Genomic DNA, 18,412 nt, shown 5'->3' with positions numbered 1-18,412 from the left:
CAACCTCTTAGGGCTATTCTCTAATGAGGTGAGTTAATTGATGTAAAGTGCTTAGAACACTGTAGCACATGGTAAATGATACATGTTAGTCATTTAATACATGTTACTTATTATTTGAGACAGGGTCTTCCTCTGTCCCAGGCTGGAGTACAGTGGCACAAACATGACTCACTGCAACCTCTTGGGCTCAAGTGATCCTCCCACCTCTGCCTCCTGAGTAGCTAGAATCATAGGTACTTGCCGCCATGCCTGGCTAATCTTTTGACTTTTGGTAGAGATGGGGGGGATCTCACTTTGTTGCTCAGGGTGGTCTCGAAATCATGGGCTCAAGCGATCCACCTGCCTCAGCCTCCCAAACTGCTGGGATTACAGGCGTGGACCACTGCACCCAGCCCATGTTACTTATTACAATTTCAAGGTTCTACGGGAGCTCAGAAAAGAATTTCATAGAATCTTGAAACATTTACGATATGTTTTAAGCAGAGGGAAAGCTTAGACAATAGTGTGGAGGTGTGAAGAGTGAGGAGAGTTTCTCTCACAAAAGCCCCTTGGATATTGTTTTGAGCTATCTTCAGGGGTTGGCTGAGTAAGGATCTCCCAAACTTTATCGTCATAATTCAAGCCACACCATTTACTTGATACTTTTTCTCTGAACCAACTCACTTTTTGTAACCTAAGTTTCTTAAAAGGAAACTTTAAATCACATTTTAAAACAGAAATACACAAGTACAAAAGATCAAAAAATGAATAAAATGGCTGGGTGCAGAGGCTCACTGTAATCCCAACACTTTGGGAGGCTGAGGCAGGAGGATCCCTTGAGGCCAGGAGTTCGAGACCAGCCTGGGCAACACGGCAAAACCCCAGCTCTACTAAAAATACAAAAATTAGCTGGTGTGGTGGAGCATGCCTGTGATCCCAGCTGCTTAGGAGGCTGAGGTGAAAGAATGTCTTGAGCCTGGGAGGTTGAGGCTGCAGTGAGCCAAGATCGAGCCACTGTACTCCATCCTGGGCAACAGAGTGAGACCCTGTCTCAATAAATAAATTAAAAAAATAAATAAATAAATAATTTACTTAGTAATAGTGTTACTAAATTCCAGCAAACTAAGATTGTCTGACTCTGAGGTCTACTCTGTTACAAGGACAGATTATTAGCAAGCAGTAGAGAGGAGTTAATGACACGACAGCACTGAACTGAGACTTTCTCTTTGGGCATTGTTAGCAGGATTGAGAAAAACTGAAAAGATAATTTTTGCCTTCTGCCAGTGCCTGCCCAGGACCCCCTAAACCAGCTTGTGCAGTGTCAGAGAGGGGAAGACATCCCCCACACTGGAGGAGATGAATGTCAAATGGATCAATGTGTTGCCAATTTTTTTTAGAAAGGTGGATTTTTCAGAGAAGGGTTTACCTGGTTATGCTTGGCATCCTGGGCTGATGATCAATAAAGGATTAGATGTAAAAACAAACCAAACCTGCTTGCCCTTAAATAATGTTATTTCAAGGGAAAGGTCTCAACCCTGAAATAAACCAGGTTTCAAGCAAGAATGTGAATTCATTTTGACAACAGAATCCAGAGTGTAGGATTTGCCTCCGGGCTATGGGTTTTCTTCTGTCAACTCCACTAAGGACAGAAGGAGAACTGAGGAGAGGAAGGATCTTTATTTTCAGGCCAGTGAAAGCTTATTATTGTTGTTGTTGTTGTTGTTACTATTAATAGATTATTTGCTGAGCTTCTTTGAACAGAAAATGGAAATGAGAACTCAACTCTTTCTTCCTCCCTCTGTCCTTTCTCCTCTTTCTTCTTCTTTTCTTCTCTCTCCCCTCCCTTCCAGATTTGTGGAGATCTATGATGTTTCAGGACAGTGTTTTCAGCTTTGGTTCCATTGAACACCAGCGTCTCCATTTCTCCATCCAGATATAGATTTTGAAAAATGGAATTCCCTTAATTTTGAAAAACTGAATTTCCTTTTTTTTCTCTCTCTGAGACGGGGTCCCACTCCAATGTCCAGGCTGGCGTGCAGTGGTGCCATCACGGCTCACTTTGCCTCGACCTCCTCCTGGGCTCAAGTGGTCCTCCCACCTCAGCCTCCTGAGTAGCTGGGACTATACAGGTGCACACCACATGCCTGGCTAATTTTTGTATTTTTTGTAAAGACAGGGTTTCCCTATGTTACTGAGGCTGGTTTCGAACTCCTGGGCTCAAGCGATTGGCCTGCCTCAGACTCCCAAAATGCTGGGATGACAGGAGTGAGCCACTGCGCCCAGGCTTCCCTTCCTTTTCTTATATATAAATTTGGTCTGACCCTAAAACAATGAGAGAGATTTGATCATCTGGTTGTAAAGCCCCTACCAATATACAGTAGGAGATGGAGGTCAATACAAACCGGGCAGCAGGCAGTTCCCAAAGCCACCTTGTTGACCACACCTGGTGGAACCCGTGAGGCTCACCAGGGAGGGGCTGCAGAGGTCTTCCATTACCATTGGCTGGCTGACCACACAGTGAGATCCCTACTTCCTTCAGATCAGTGTTGCTCAAGTTTTAGCCCCAGGAGAGCTTAAGAGCTTCCTGGGCTGCGTCCCCAGAGATCCTGACTCAGTGGTTCTGGGCGGCGGCCTGGGATTCTGCCTTTCTAATAAGTTCCCGCAGGCGATGCTGATGCTGCTGGTCTGACGACCACAATTTCAGGTCTTGGGCCACTGGGCATCCAAATCACTTGCAGGTGCTTGTGAAAAGGCAGATTCCTGGGCATTACCCCCAAGACATTCTGATTCTCAGGTTCAGAGTGGCTCCTGGGAATCTGCCTTATCAACCAGCCCTGGAAGGAACCTCTGAAGTCCACCCTTTGAGAAGCACGCCTAGACCATTAGCACCTGTAATGCTGAGGTGAGGAATGCGGAGGTGAAGGGATTTGCTTCAAGGTCGTTCTGCAAGTCAGGGACAACTCCCTGGTGCCTGGGCCCTGAATCTTGGAGCACCCTGGACTCCTCTTTCCCTACCAGTCCACATTCAGCATGTCAGCAAATCCTGTTGGCTCTTCTTTCAAAACACGTTTAGGGTTTCCTTAAGACTCTAGCAAACAGACTTGGGTGTAGGAGAGTAAATTAAACTAGACTGGTAAAATGTGGGTCACTGTTGAAACTGTGAGTTCATTTTATTACTCACAATTTTAAATTTATATTTGAATTCTTCCATAACAAAATGTTTTAGGTGTTTGATCCAACAAATTCACTTCTGGGAATTTATCTTAGTCAACTTTTTTTTTTTTTGCTTTCTGTCCAACAACTTTACTAATGAACATTTTAAATAAAGAAAAACTCTTACAAATAAAAATATTTTTTCAAATAACCATAGTGAAAAACTAGGGACACATTAAGTCTCCTTTGTTTTTTTTGAGATGGAGTCTCACTCTGTCGCCCAGGCTGGAGTACAGTGGCACCATCTTGGTTCACTGCAACCTCCACTTCCCAAGTTCAAGCCATTCTCCTGCCTCAGCCTCCCAAGTAGCTGGGAATACAGGCATATGCCACCACGCCTGGCTACTATTATTATTAGTAGTAGTAGTATTTTTAGTAGAGATAGTTTACCATGTTGGCCAGGCTGGTCTTGAACTCCTGACCTCAAGTGATCTGTCCATCTCGGCCTCCCAAAGTGCTGGGATTACAGGCATGAGCCACCGTACTTGGCCTAAATTCTCATAATAGGAAAACAATAAACTATGGAACACTTCTTGGTAGATTTTTGTATAATCAAGAGCATTTATCCAGGCTACATACCAACAGGGAAAACATGATACACTATTAAGTAAAACAATAGGACATTAATCTGTATATATTGCATAATTAAAACTATGTAAATATTTGTATCTTTGAAAAAGACTGAAAAACAATTATATATGTTCAGAATCTAATCATTTCCCACTTCCTTCAATGCAATGGCCTTTGTCTCTTGGGAGAGGAGGGCACTGGAGTCCTAGTCTAGGGGTGCCCAGCACCCCAGTCTCTCACCTGCAACACTGTAACAGCCCTGCACTGGTCTCTCTTTCACCTTTTCTCTCTCCAACCTCCTCGGCACTGGTCAGCTAGAGAGGTCCTTCAGAACGTGAACCAGCTCATGCCCCTCTTCTACTTAGAACCCTAGGAGGCTTCCCGTATCTCTCCAACTAAAAGCTGCCTGCCATGGCTGTCCAGGCTGCAGAATGTCAGCTCGCCTGCTCTGATCTGCTGCTCGGTTCCCTGCCTAAGCCTGCCTCTCCAGCCATGCTGGCCTCCTGGCTGCTCTTCAGGCACACACTCCAGTCTCAGGGCCTTTGCATGTGCTGTTTTCTCTGCCGGGAATGTGCTCCCTCCCTCCTTCATGGCAGTTCTTCAGAGAGGTCTTACCTGGGCTCCTTATCTAAAATAGATCCACTCCCTCTTTTTGCTCCCAAACTCTATATTTATTTATAGCACTTATCAACACCTCCCACAGTACATTTATTACATCTGCTACTTTCTAGAATGCAACTTCCTTGAGACCAAAGACTTTATGCTTGATTCTCTCCCACATTCCCAGTACCTAGCATAGAGCCTGACACATAGTAGGTGATCAACAAACACCTGCTGAATGACTGTTGTACTGAGTAACTATCCAATGGGGGCTGTAAGCTACATGTGGGCTTTTTTTTCTTGGGTAACCTCCCCTCCTTAATCCTTTTGGCATAGGCAGACTCACAGCAGGTACCCAACAGAAGGTAAGGTGGCTGATCATTTTTCCATAGGAGGCCTCCATGGCACACAGTGTGGAAAGTGCATTCTGTGAATTAGAGGAAGCAGAGCATGGCGGCTAATGGAACTGGCTCTGGGAGGTCAAATTCTGGCTTAACACCACAAGCTGGGCAGCCTTGGGAAAATTATGAGAATTCTCAGGGCATTAATTTTTCCTTGTGTAGAAAGAGAAGGATAATGACAGCTCCTATTTCCCAGGGCTGGGGAATAAATAAGAGAATGCCCATAAAGCACTTAGCAAGCACAGTGCCTGGCATGGAGGTGACAAGCAATGAGAGGCAGTCAAATTAATCAACAGCCACATTTGTGCCTTTGTCTCTTTCAAGTTTACAACGTGCTCTTATATACATGCTTTAGTTGATCTGGGACTTTGAACATTTTATAGGTAAGAAAATTGGGTCAGAGGAAAAAGTGCTAGCTCACAGAACACAACTGAATTTTGCTAGAACTTCTGGTGCTCTTTCTTTCAGAACACAAGTGATTATTACTGCTGATGTGAATCAAGGTGATTTGGAGCCAGGTGTGCAGTCTCAGCTACCAGAGGCTGAGGCGGGAGGATCGCTGGAGCCTGGGAGGTCAAGGCTGTAGTGAGCCATGATCATGCCACTGCACTCCAGCCTGGGAGACAGACCAAGGCCCTGTCTTGGGGGAAAGAAACATTGGATGGCCCCACCGGAGTCCCAGACTCTAAAGTGTTTGCCTAGTGTAAGGCTGTGGATGGCAAATGAATTCCAAAATGAAATCAGCCAGCCAGCCACGGGCTTACAACCTAGTGGTGGCAGAGAGTGTACAGTCTCCCTCATCTGCAGCTTTTTCTCTGGATGAGGCTTGAGAGCAAGTCTGGACAGGCAAACCATCTCTCAGTCCACCCAGGACTTAAAATACTTCATTGTTTTCCCAAAAGGGAAAAATAGCAAGGCCCTTTCTGTAGTTTCTCCTGCTTAGAGTTGGGTGGCAGCTCTATGCAGCAAAAGCTGACTTTGGTGTTTGAGATCTTTGATACCCTGTGACCTCTGAGCTCTGACCCAGGCTGCCCCTGACAACAAAATGTTTCCTCCCACAGGTAATCAAGGGAGAAGGCCCAGCAAGGAGCTCTTGGCCTGGCTCAGTGGAGGCTCTGCCACCTTTCCAGGATCAAAAGCCAATGGAGGTGACATGGTGGGGAAAAGATCTACAGGGGTCAGACATGGAATTTTAGAACCACAAGGTTCTAAACCATGGGCTCTCAGGAGTCATGGATTATTAAAACTGCAGCATCTGAGAGACCAAAACACTCATGACTTAGAGCACCTTAAGCCTCATGGTGTTGGCAGAGATTACATCGGAAGGGAAGGGTCAAAAGGTGCTTCTCCACTGATAATTCCGATGGCTTCTGGGCGCTGGGCATCTTCTATGTGGTCAGAACCTTGGCAAATGTTCCCTTGTGAGAATATGGCCTGAAGGCTCCAGCTGCAGGAGGAGGCTGGGAGAACAGGCTTTGGATATCAACCTAATGCCAACATTGTACCAACCAGGCCCCACTGGGGCAAGAGATCAGAAGAGATTTGATGGTGCTAAGTTTGCAGTGGCCACCAATCACCAAAAGACTGTGAGAACAATACCATGATAGTCTGACTTGATAGTATGTGCTCCTTGCCAGGAACATGCTATGTGAGTGGCACTTGGTCGCCCACAGAGCGCTGCACAGCACTACGACCAATAACTTCCATTTGCATAGTGTTTACAACACAGGACAGTGTTCATCCCCCAAGCTCCAGAAATGGCCTAGGAAGTGGGGGACAACAATGGATCTGGCCAGGCAGTAGGGATGGCTCTTGAGGGCCACACTGGGGGACACCCTGAAAAGCTGCCAAAAGACTCACACCAGCCCCAGCCTCATCCACATTCAGTTAAGGTCACTTTAGGTACCTACGTTAATAGAATCCACTGATTTTCAAAAACTACAGAGAGTTCTAGGGTAGTCATGACCTTGTATCAAAATTATAGAAATCTCTCTATAAAAAATCTCTCTGAAGAGTTCAGCATCCCAGGCTGCTCAGAGCAGAATGGACTGAAAGATGGAGGCTGGACTGCTTTGCCGGTGTGAGACATTCCCCGAAGAGCAGGAAGTACGTGCAATGGGAGATGCTCCTGCTCCCAGGAACGTGGAAGTCCTATGCCCTGGGATATGGAACGTCTCCCTCCTCCAGGGGTCCCTGGCACTCTTCTCCATCTTTGCCAGGTGAGAAGAGGAGTTTGCAATCCCGGAGCACCTCTGGCTGCCAGGCCTGGCTGGAAGGAACAGCTCAGATTCTGGTCCCTCCAGGATCAGAGGGCCTGGTGCTCAGGCCAGAATCAGAACTCGTCCCGCAGCTGAGGGGGCCTGTCCATGCCGAAGAAAGAAGACGGCCTCCCCTGGAGGTCCCGCTCCCGCTTCACAAAGGCAGTGAAGGAGGAGACACAGTTGCCAATAAAGTGGTCGGCTTGGCCGAGGATGTACAGGTCCACCTGGGCCACCTCAGGCTTCAGGCTCACCACCTTCACCTGCAGGAGGAAGGGCAGAGCATATAAGCTGGGGTGGCTGCAGGCCAAGGCCTGCCATCCATACCCCCAACCTTCTTCCCTGGGCTGCAGTTATAGACACAAAAGGAGGGGCAGAGAGGAGGAAGATGTGGTTCAGTGACTGAGGGAAGCATTGCCCAGCTGTTGCTTAGGCCCACCCCACCGTTCCCCGCTCCAGGAGCCTCAGCTCCAAACAGACCATTCACGCCTTCATGCCTTCACTTGTGCTGTTCCCTCTGCCTGGAATGCTGTTTCTTCACCCGTTAAAATACCGACCAGACTTTTTTATTTTATTTATTTTTTAAGATAGGTTTTTGCTATACTGCCCAGGCAGGTCTTAACCTCCCAGGCTCAAGCAACCTCCCACCTCAGCCTCCCAAGTAGCTGGCACTACAGGTGTGCACCACCACGGATGTGGTTAATTTAAAACAATTTTTAAAGAGGAGAGGGTCTTGCTATGTTGCTCAGAATGGTATTGAACTCCAAGATTCAAGTGACCCTCCTGCCTCAGCCTCCCAAATAGCTGGGATTATAGGCATGAGCCACTGTGCCTGGCCTGACGAGACTCTTAAGGCTAAGCTCAAGTTCTGTTTTTCCTAAAGCCCTGGCCTGATGGTCTTCCCCACCAAACCATAGGGGAACAGAGAGCCCCACACCTTCCAGTCCTGGGCTGGATGCCTCCGTCTCCCATCTACCCCAAATCCAAGCCCAAGGTCTGTCCAATCTACCCCCGAGATATTCCCCAAAGGTGAACCCTTCTCTTGAGGGACCGCCACTCGTTGGGCCCGATCATCACAATCTCTTGCCTGATGGACTGCAACAGCCTCTTCCTGGTCCCCTCACTGCCTCTCCTGGTCTGCTCACCACAGAGCAGCCAGAAGAAACTTTTTGAGATAACCTTGCACCTGTCCTTCCCACCCTCCAAGTAATGATGTCCTACTGCCCTTCAGATATGGGTGACATATTGTGAACGTGGCCTACAAGGCCCTCGTTGGGCCTCTTCTTATCCCACCCCCATCATTCCTTGAGCTCCAGCCCCTACCCAGGCTCCTGCCCTCCTCAGGACCTTTGCGCATGTTGTGCCGTTCAGGGTGCACCTCCCTTTACCTGGTTAGCTCCTAGCTCTCCTTCGCATCTCGGCTTCAGTGGTACCTCCTTGGGGAAGCGCTCCCTGGCCCTCCAGCCTAGGCCAGAGTCCTCTGCTCTTCACTCTTGCAGAACCCTGCTGCTCTACTTTGGAGCACACATCTCTGCTTATAGTTTCCACTCCTTAGTGATTCTCTGATTAGCATCATCTCCTGCCCCTGAGTGGGGCTAGAGCTGTGTCGGTTTGCTCTCCACTGCTGGCCAGGTGCAGCACAGAGCCTGCCCCAGGAAAAATCTGGTGAGTGGACAGGTGAATGAATGGACCTGCCCATCTCTCTAGCAAGCTCCTGAACCTACCTTGTGACACACGTTATTAGCTCCCTGCAGTCTCTTTTCCTGGGTCTAGAATGTGAGCCCTGGAGGGCGGGACCACATTTTATTTATTGGTACCCCTACTCAGCACTGGACCAGCTTAATGGAGGAGCAAGGCTTAGTTCAGGATAAGGGTGGCCTCTGAACCCATGGAGAAGGGAGTTGAGGGGTAGGGAGGGACGAGAAGACCGGCACAGGGACAGGAAATAGAAAATGGCAAGAGATTCAAGGTGCAACAGATACAGACTCCAAAAACTCACAAAAAAACTCCCTGGGACTCTCCAAATGCTTCAGCTTAGTACAGAGGTAGTTGGGGGTTGTAGGTAGGTGAGGGGAATGTGGGCAGAGTTGGGGCTGAAAGTGCTTTGCTGTTCCACAGAGATTTCTGATGTAACAAGAATCATCATCCTGCTATCTGGATTGTAGCAAAGAAATAATACCAGTTTAATCATGGCCAAAATCCCCCAAACAATTCCGCTCACATTCTGAAACTTACCCACTCTGTGTCATGCCCATTATAATTAGCTCTGGGACTGCTTGGGTAAACTCTATCCTTTCTTGGGGCATTGGTTTCCTCAGCTATAAAAGAGGGTTTGGGTTAGACGACCCCTGAGGTCTCTCAGCTCTGATTTTCTCTTAATTATATCTTTCTTCTGTAATTATTTATTTAATAGAGATGGGGTCTTGTTATGTTAGGCCGGGCTAGTCTCGAACTCCTGGCCTCAAGCAATTCTCCTGCCTTGGCCTGGGATTACAGGCACGAGCCACTGTGCCCAGCCCCAGCTCTGATTTTCTGTTCAGTGGGTGGGGAGGAGATTAGAATGTGCTGACTTAGCACTTCCTCTCTGCACTGGAGCTTCCTGTGTATTTGGGGTGAGAGAGAAGGGGAGGCCCTTGATATAAAGCCAATGGCACCCAGTGTCTGCCTCTTAAGGCCTGCACAGCATTTACGGTTTTCACTCATCCTACAAAGTCCTATGGAATGCTTAATACTAATTCAGTCATTTTATCAATACGTACTCACTCATTACCTGAGTATTACTCTTCACTGATACAGTAAGCACTGACCAATAACATTCTAGTATTTACTCTTGTACTGAATACTCACTATTCATGGCTTCTTCAAGGGTTTATAAGCACAAAGATCCTTTGCTTCCTTCATCAGCCACCAATTTCTACTATTGATGATAGTTAACTTTATTGAGCACTTACTCTGTAGCAGGAACTGTTTCAATTTCTTTACATCTGACCTTCACAACTGCCCTGTGAGATAGGTATTGTTCAATCCCATTTTATAGATGAGGAAACAGAAGCACAGAGAGGTCAAATAACTTTTTCAAGGCTGCACAGTGGGTAAATTCAAGTTCTCTGACTCCAGAGTCTCTTGTTATTAACTCCTCCACTATACTGGATCTCTCCCCAGAGCCCATTCTCTACATCCTCATTCAACAAACTGACTGCCTACTAAGTGTCAGGCACTGTCCTAGACACTGGTGATGGTAAAGCAGGGTTTCAGTCCCAAAGAGGTTGAAGCACCAGGCTAGACACCAACGAATGTAACAGTAAGTCAGCCTTGGATCCTGCCTTCAAGGAGCCCACAGCTCCTGGGAGGAAATAAGACATGGTTCGACACCAGTCTCATACAGTCCAGAAAGTGCCCAAGAGAAGAAATGATACAGGGCCGAGAAGGTCCCAGCGGGGACATGCGAGCTCCAGGAGCGGACGAAAACCTGGAAAGACTGTGGAGGAGGCCTCTGAGCTGGGGTTTGAAGGAAGGTAGGAACTGGAGAGGAATGGTAGATCCAGGCAAAAGGCTTGTAGGGGAGCCCATGAAGCATGCAGTGGGCAGTGGGACCACCCTGACTCCTCCTTTCATTCCCTTCCTGCTGCACTCCCACCTGGCCCGCACATACCTTCCCTTTGAAGAACTGTTGGAGCTCAGGCACATAACTCTCGGAATCAGTAGCAACATAGACCGACTGGGCATCCAGTGACTTCACCCAGAGCTTCACAGCCCTCTGGATCTCCTTCAGGTCAGGCAGGCACATAGTCATCGTGAGGGGGGCCGCTGTGCTGCGGCTGTAGCCCACACACTGCGGAGAGGCCATGAAGTGCGAGCCTGCAGTCCCGTCCTTCAGCATAGCACAGGCATTTTTCTATGGGGGGCAGGGAACAGGGTTAAATACTGGCAACTGCCCTGGTAAGTGGAAAAAGACAGGCTATACAGGAAGACCCTAATTACTTTTTTTTGCGATGGAGTCTCACTCTGTTGTCCAGGCTGGAGTGCAGTGGTGTGATCTCTGCTCACTGCAACCTCTGCCTCTCGGGTTCAAGCAATTCTCCTGCCTCAGCCTCCCGAGTAGCTGGAACTATAGGCACCTGCCACCATGCCCAGCTAATTTTTGTATTTTTAGTAGAGATGAAGTTTTGCCATGTTGGCCAGGATGGTCTTAAACTCCTGACCTCAGGTGACCCACCCGCCTTGGCCTACCAAAGTGCTGAGATTACAGGCTTGAGCAGCTGTGCCTGGCCTAACTACGCTTTTTTTTTTTTTTTTTTTTTTTTTTTTGAGACAGAGTCTCGCTCTGTCACCCAGGCTGGAGTGCAGTGGTGTGATCTCGGCTCACTGCAAGCTCTGCCTCCTGGGTTCATGACATTCTCCTGCTTCAGCCTCCCGAGTATCTGGGACTACAGGCGCCTGTCACCACGCCTGGCTAATTTTTTTGTATTTCTAGTAGAGACAGGGTTTCACCGTGTTAGCCAGGATGGTCTCTATCTCCTGACCTCGTGATCCGCCCACCTCGGCCTCCCGAAGTGCTGGGATTACAGGCGTGAACCACTGTGCCCTGCCCCTAACTACATTTTTAAAGAAAACATTGAGGACCAGGTGCAGTGCCTCGCACCTGTAATCCCAGCATCTTGGGAGGCCTAGAGCTAGGCTGATGGCTTGAGCTCAGGAGTTGGAGACCAGCCTGGGCAACATGGCAAAACCCCATCTCTACAAAAAATACAAAAATTAGCCAGGTGTGGTGACGTGTGCCTGAGGTCCTAGCTACCCAGGAGGCTGAGGTGGGAGGACCAGGTGAGCCCAGAAGGTGGAAGCTGCAGTGAACTGTGATTTTGCCACTGCACTCCAGCCTTGGTGACAGAGTCTGGAGACCCTGTCTCAAAAAAAGCACTGAGGGAGGAAATGCACCAAGAGTTAACAGTGGTTATTTCTGGGTGGTGGGATTTTGGCTTTTTGAAACAAAAATTACTTTGCTTGGTCTTACTGCATTATCTGGGACATTCACTGAATTCTGAACAGTGGCAGTGCTAACAGGCAGCCTTATCTGATTCCCAACTACAGTGGGAACACGTCCAACAGCTCCCCAGGAGGTATGCCATCTGCTGTGGTTTCGAGAGATAGCCTTTATCAAGGTAAGGTGGGTCCATTCTATTTCTGGTTGGTTATGAGTTTTTATCATGAACAGGTGGTGACTTTTATCAAATACTTTCTTGGCCTCTATTGAGATGATCACATGATTTTTCTTCTTTGGGTGTTAATATAGTAAATTTCATTACATTCTTGTGATAGATTTTACATGTTTGTGTTGTGTGCTAATATGTTATTGGGTTTGACCTGTTAATATTTCACTTAGGATCTATGCATTTGTGTTCATAAGCGAGAATAGGCTATAATTTTCTGAGCTGACCTTATCTGAGTTTGGTATTAGTGTTATGCTAGCTTTATAAAAAATAGCATCTTATATCTCTTCATGTTGTAGGAAAGTATAGATGGGAATTACTATTCCTTGAATGTTTGGTTGGAGCCACTCATAAAATATCCTGGGTCTGGCTCCCTTTCTTTGTGGGGGTGGGGGGAAAGGGGAGAATTTAGTGGGTAAATGTAAGATTACCTCATCAATCGGCTATGAGTTAATTTTAATTTTAGTATTTTTCAAGTTTTCTGCAATGAGCATTTCTAACATATGTACGTATCTTCTTAAGTCAATTAAGGCAACAGTCTACACTGATTCTGTTATTTTCACACAGAGGTGAAAACCTCATTGGAATACGAGGACTCTGCACATTTAAACAGCCTCCAAATTCTGGAAGGATGACATCTTCATTTCTTGGGAGCCACGCCTCATCTCCATAGTTTGTTTTTCAATACGGAGTCTACTAGCCAGACACTGAGCTAGGACAGGGGACTCCTGGACTGTGGCCTCTTTATGGCTTGCTGCCTGACCTGGGGTCTGGCATGATTTCTCAGTTTACCTATCTATAAAATGAGGATAAAACAGCAGCTGCTACAGTGAGAGCTGGCCGGCAGGCACTCCGGAGTTACATTTTGATGTGTACTGCAGTGGGATGATGGGACACAATCCCACGAACCAGGCCAAGCAAGAGCTCTCTGCTCTGGCTGGGACGCAGGGCCAATCCCTACAGGCCGGGGCCCGGGCCCTGCTCAGGGACACATCCAAGTTAGCTAGTGAGAGAGGAGGGGGGAAGTTACCCAGTCAGAGCCAATACGTAGATGAATGCCCACATAGGGCCGGACAAGGTGGGCGTGAATCTGGGCTTCTCCCGTCCTCACCATTTCGTCTGACCATACCATGTACTTCTGTAGTGGTCTGTGTTCCTCCAGGACAGGGAACTGGGCCGGGGCTCCCGGCAGGGCAAGCACCGGATGTTCCTTTGGAGAAAATCTAGACAGGAGATGGAATGAGGGAAGTCAGAGAACGCACAGAAAGCCTGGCTGCCACCCCCACGGAAAAAAGGATGGTGTTGCACCATGCCCCAGAGACCCTGCGGAGGGGCCCCTGTAACATGCAAGAAGCACGAGAGGTTGTGAAATACCAACGGGCTGATAAGGAACCTTGGTGGCGGCGGCAACAGGCACAATATGCAATACTGTCCCGCCGCAGGGAATTTACAACCCTCTTTGCTTGTTTAACCATTAAAACTTTACAGTAGAGCATTCCAACCTTTTATATGTCACGCTGGCTTCCAATCTGTGGTGCGGTAATTCACTCCAGGGTGGGGTGTCTGGACCAAGCCTTTGCCCTTTTACCTACACGGCGGGACTGGGACGTGCAGCTGCTTACAGAAGCAACAGCCAGGTCACACTCACAGGGACTATGTACACTGGATTTGAATCGTTCATTCAACATTTAAAAAACATTTATTGATTGCCTACTATGTATTGGGGCCTGGGGGAAAACAAGACAGGAAGGGTCCCTGCGCTATGGAAGGGAGCAGAGGTCTGCAGGTGCCCCTATCACACCCTCCCAAGCCCCTGCTTCCTCCTTCATACACAGTACACCTCATAATTATTTCACATCTGTTTCTGCTGTGGGAAGGCAGTGGTTACAGTGTGCGCAGAATAGTGTCTGGCATACCCAAGAGCTCGGTAAATATTTTTCTTTTATTTTTCTTTTTTGAGATAGGGTCTTGCTGTCACCCACACTGGAGTGTAGTGGCTCACTGCAACCTCCGCTACAGGCTCCAGAAAAGACCCTCCCACCTCAGCCTCCTGAGTAGCTGGGACTACAGGTACGTGCCACCAGGCCCAGCTAATTTTTTATATTTTTTTATAGAGATGGGGTTTCACAATGTTGCCCAGGTTGGTCTCGAACTCCTGGATTCAAGTGATCTGCCTACTTAGGCCTCCCAGTGTTGGGATTACAGGTGTGGGCCACCGCACCTGGTTAATATTTCTTGACTGAACAAATGAGGAGCAAACCTGTGTTCCCTCTTCAGCTAAACCCAGACTACGTCTCAGCAACATGAAACACCTTGCTGTTCCATGTTCACAATGCACTTTCAAGTTCTAGATCTCTGTATACTTCTCTCCAGCTGGAGTGGGGAAGTGCCTTCCGCCAGCCAAAATCCTTTCCTTAAAAGTATGAAATGGGAACAGCCATTCTGGAAAACAGTTTGGCAGTTAGGTATGCAGTTACCTCATGACCCAGCAATTGTACTCTTAGGCATTTATCCAAGAAAAATGAAAACTTACGTTCACACAAGCCTATATACCAATGTCCCTTGCAGCTTTATTCACAAAATAGTCCCCAACTGGAAACAACCCAGATGTCACTCAACAAGTAAATGGCTAAACACACCGCAGTACACCTGTATCATGGAATATGAACCCCACCAAAATAAGGAACACACTATCAATACAGGCAACAATTTGGATGATGTCAAGGGAATTATCCTTGGGTCAGGGAGGGTAGGCAATCTCAAAGGTTATGTATTGCATGGTTCCATTTATATAAACATTTTAAAATGATAACATGGAGAAGAGAACAGAAATGGAGAAGAGATTACTGGTTGGCAAAGGTTAGGAATGGGGTGTATATGTTTAGGGAGGTGGGTGTGGTTATAAACTGGCAACACAAGGATCCTTGTGATAATGGAACCGTTCAGTGTCTTAACTATGGTAGTGGATACACAAACCCACACACAATAAAATTGCACAGAACTAAACACATACACATACACACACACACACACACACACACAGAGGCATGCGCTCACACACTCAGAAGTAAGTACAAGAAAACTGAGTAAGATGGGTGAATTGTATCAATGTCAATATCCTGGTTGTGATACTGTACTATAGTTTTGCAAAATGTTACCATTGGGGGAAATTGGGTAAAGGCTACATGGGAGGTTGCTGTCTTATTTCTTACAACTGTATATAAATGTACAATGACCTTAATGAAAATTTTAAGTAAGAATTATGAAATATTTCAAACCATTCAGGCAAATACAGAAAATAATTTAATAATTTATATACCCATGACCCAAATCAGCAGATACTAACTTTGCTTTGTTTCAGGCTTAAAAAAACAAAACAAAACAAAACAAAACATACACACACCTAAATACAAGCTTATCCTGCCATCATCCTTCCCAGAGGGTAATGTGTTTTAATGTATGCTTACACTTTTACTATAGGCATCAAAAAGGAGGGGAGGGTTCTTCTGAGTGCTTTCTATGGACTGAAATGATGAGGAATGTAGATTAAGCCAGAATGCTTTGTTCCAACCTATGCCACTAGCTAACTTGGGCAGGTGACTTCACCACTCTGTGCCTTAGTTCCTCATCCATATAATAGAGATAACAGATAACAGTTCCCACATCATAAAGCTGTTTTTTTTTTTTTTTTTTTTTTAATTGTGGTTGGGTGTAGTGGCCACTCCTGTAATCCCAGCACTCTGGGAGGCTGAGGTGGGCAGATCACTTGAGCCCAGGAGTTCAAGACCAGCCTGGGCAACATGGCAACACCCCATCTATCCAAAAAAATCAAAAAATTAGCCGAGTGTTGTGGTGTGTGCCCGTGGTCTCAGCTACCTAGGAGACTACGCGGGAAAATAGCTTGAGCCTGGAAGGTTGAGGCTGCAGTGAGCCATGATTATGCCACTGAACTCCAGCCAGGGTGACAGGGTGAGACCTTGTCTCAAAAAAATAAAAAAAAGTTGGCTAGGCGTGGTGGCTCATGCCTGTAATCCCAGCACTTTGGGAGGCCAAGATGGGCCGATCACGAGGCTGGGAGATCGAGACCATCCTGGCTAACACAGTGAAACCCCACCTCTACTAAAAATATAAAAAATTAGCCAGGCGTGGTGGCGGGCGCCTGTAATCCCAGCTACTTGGGAGGCTGAGGCAGGAGAATAGCGAACCCAGGAGGCGGAGCTTGCAGTGAGCTGAGATCCGGCCACTGCACTCCAGCCCGGGTGACAGAGCGAGACTCCGTCTCAAAATAAATAAATAAATAAATAAATAAATAAACAAAAAATAAAAAAGTTGTATATATTTAAGATATACAATATATTTTGATATACGTGTATGTAGTTAAATGATTAGTACAGTCAAGCTAATTAATATATTCATTTATAGGGCTGAGAGGATTAATGTATTAAAGCAAAGCACTTAGAACAGTACCTTGGCACACAGAAAGCGCTCAGAGAATGCTAGCTCTCATCATCATTATCATCACATTGCATATAACCTAGTTAAAGGTTACATACAAATCTAATCAACTTTTTAAAAATTCAACTTTATGTTTCAGAGACTTAGCCATGTTGATCATGTGGTTGTATTGGCTTCTCTAAAAGCTTTCCATTTTGTACAAATAAACTGCAATTTACCTACCTATTTTCCTCTTGCTGGACAGTGAGGTCATTCCAATCTTTCCCTCACACAACAGTGCTCTGACAGACATGCCACTCATTCTCCACACCCAACACTGACCGCTTGCTCAGCAAACACCTTCCACACCTCCAAGGTCAGTCAGAACTCCCAAGCCTCACCTCCTTAGGGACGGTTTCCTGTCCCACTTCTCTTGCTGCCTTCTGCACAACAATATGCCCCGCAGCCATCTTCTCTGCCCATGGAACTGCCAGCTGGTGAGGCTGGGGACCTGAGCAGCCTGTTTGCCATTGCTCCCACATACACTATCCAAGGCCTGTGTCACTTACACAGGCTTTGGACCAGTGACAAGAAAGTGTTCCTTGATGGTCCAGCTGGGTGACACTTGTCTTGCTAGACTCCAGTTTTCTTTTTTTTTTTTTTTTGAGATGGAGTCTCGCTCTATCTCCCAGGATGGAGTGCAGTGGTGTGATCTCGGCTCACTACAACCTCCGCCTCCCTGGTTGAAGTGATTCTCTTACCTCAGCCTCCTGAGTAGCTGGGATTACAGGCACGTGTCACCATGGCCGGCTAATTTTTGTATTTTTAGTAGAGATGAGTTTTCACCATGTTGCCCGGGTTGGTCTCGAACTCCTGATCTCAGATGATCCACCCGCCTCAGCCTCCAAAAGTGCTGGGATTACAGGCGTGAGCCACTGCGCCCGGCCTAGACTCCAGTTTTGTTTATATACATAACTGTGAATTGTTTATTGGGCCTCATTATGTGACAGGCAATGCTCCGATTGCTTACGTATATTAAGTAATTTGATTTTCACAAGAGCTCTGGGAGGGAAGTGTACTGTCATTCTCATTTTACAGATAAGGAAACTGAGGAACAGAGGTTATGTAACATGCCCAAGGTTGCACAGCCAGGAATTGGTGGAGCCAGGATTTAAATCCGGGCAGTGTGCTCCAGATCCTACATTCTTTTTTTTTTTTTTTTTTTTTTTTTGAGACAGAGTCTCGCTCTGTCGCCCAGGCTGGGGTGCAGTGGCCGGATCTCAGCTCACTGCAAGCTCCGCCTCCCGGGTTTAGACCATTCTCCTGCCTCAGCCTCCCGAGTAGCTGGGACTACAGGCGCCCGCCACCTCGCCCGGCTAGTTTTTGTATTTTTTAGTAGAGACGGGGTTTCACCGTGTTAGCCAGGATGGTCTCGATCTCCTGACCTCGTGATCCGCCCGTCTCGGCCTCCCAAAGTGCTGGGATTACAGGCTTGAGCCACCGCGCCCGGCCCAGATCCTACATTCTTAACTACTACCCCTCACTCCCATCTCCTCCACCCCTGACAATGAGCTGAGTCTGTGGCTTAATCTGATTCCCAGCCCCAGCACAGGCCTTATCCCATGGTAGGCATGATAAATATTTTAGAATAAACGAGAAAGATTTGGGGACCTCACCAGAAAGACCAGATCAGGCTGTCAGAGGTTAGAAAAGGAAGGAACTCATGTTACCTGAGTACCTACTAAGGGCC

General features: G+C 47.1%; 1 protein-coding gene across 4 annotated transcripts in view; it reads right to left on the bottom strand.

The window, feature by feature from the left end:
• Nucleotides 1–3,733: 3,733 nt before the first annotated feature.
• The window catches only part of POFUT1 (protein O-fucosyltransferase 1), a 32,001-nt gene continuing 17,322 nt past the window's right edge, over nucleotides 3,734–18,412 (bottom strand). For 2 of the 4 annotated variants that reach the window (XM_074005020.1, XM_045362729.3), the window contains 3 exons: nucleotides 13,259–13,451; nucleotides 10,674–10,916; nucleotides 3,734–7,284 (listed from right to left, as the gene is read on the bottom strand). In XM_074005020.1, the coding sequence (XP_073861121.1) occupies nucleotides 7,096–7,284; nucleotides 10,674–10,916; nucleotides 13,259–13,451 (625 nt within the window). In that variant the 3' untranslated portion in view covers nucleotides 3,734–7,095. Of the gene's footprint in view, nucleotides 7,285–8,409; nucleotides 8,668–10,673; nucleotides 10,917–13,258; nucleotides 13,452–18,412 lie in introns of all 4 variants that reach the window. The other 2 variants (XR_006689859.3, XM_045362730.3) reach the window with 2 other exon arrangements.

The sequence above is a fragment of the Macaca fascicularis genome, chromosome 10, assembly GCF_037993035.2.
Source record: "Macaca fascicularis isolate 582-1 chromosome 10, T2T-MFA8v1.1".
In the NCBI taxonomy this organism is placed as follows: domain Eukaryota; kingdom Metazoa; phylum Chordata; class Mammalia; order Primates; family Cercopithecidae; genus Macaca; species Macaca fascicularis.
The sequence above is the reverse complement of the archived record's forward strand: the minus strand, read 5'-3'. Positions and strand labels throughout refer to the sequence as shown.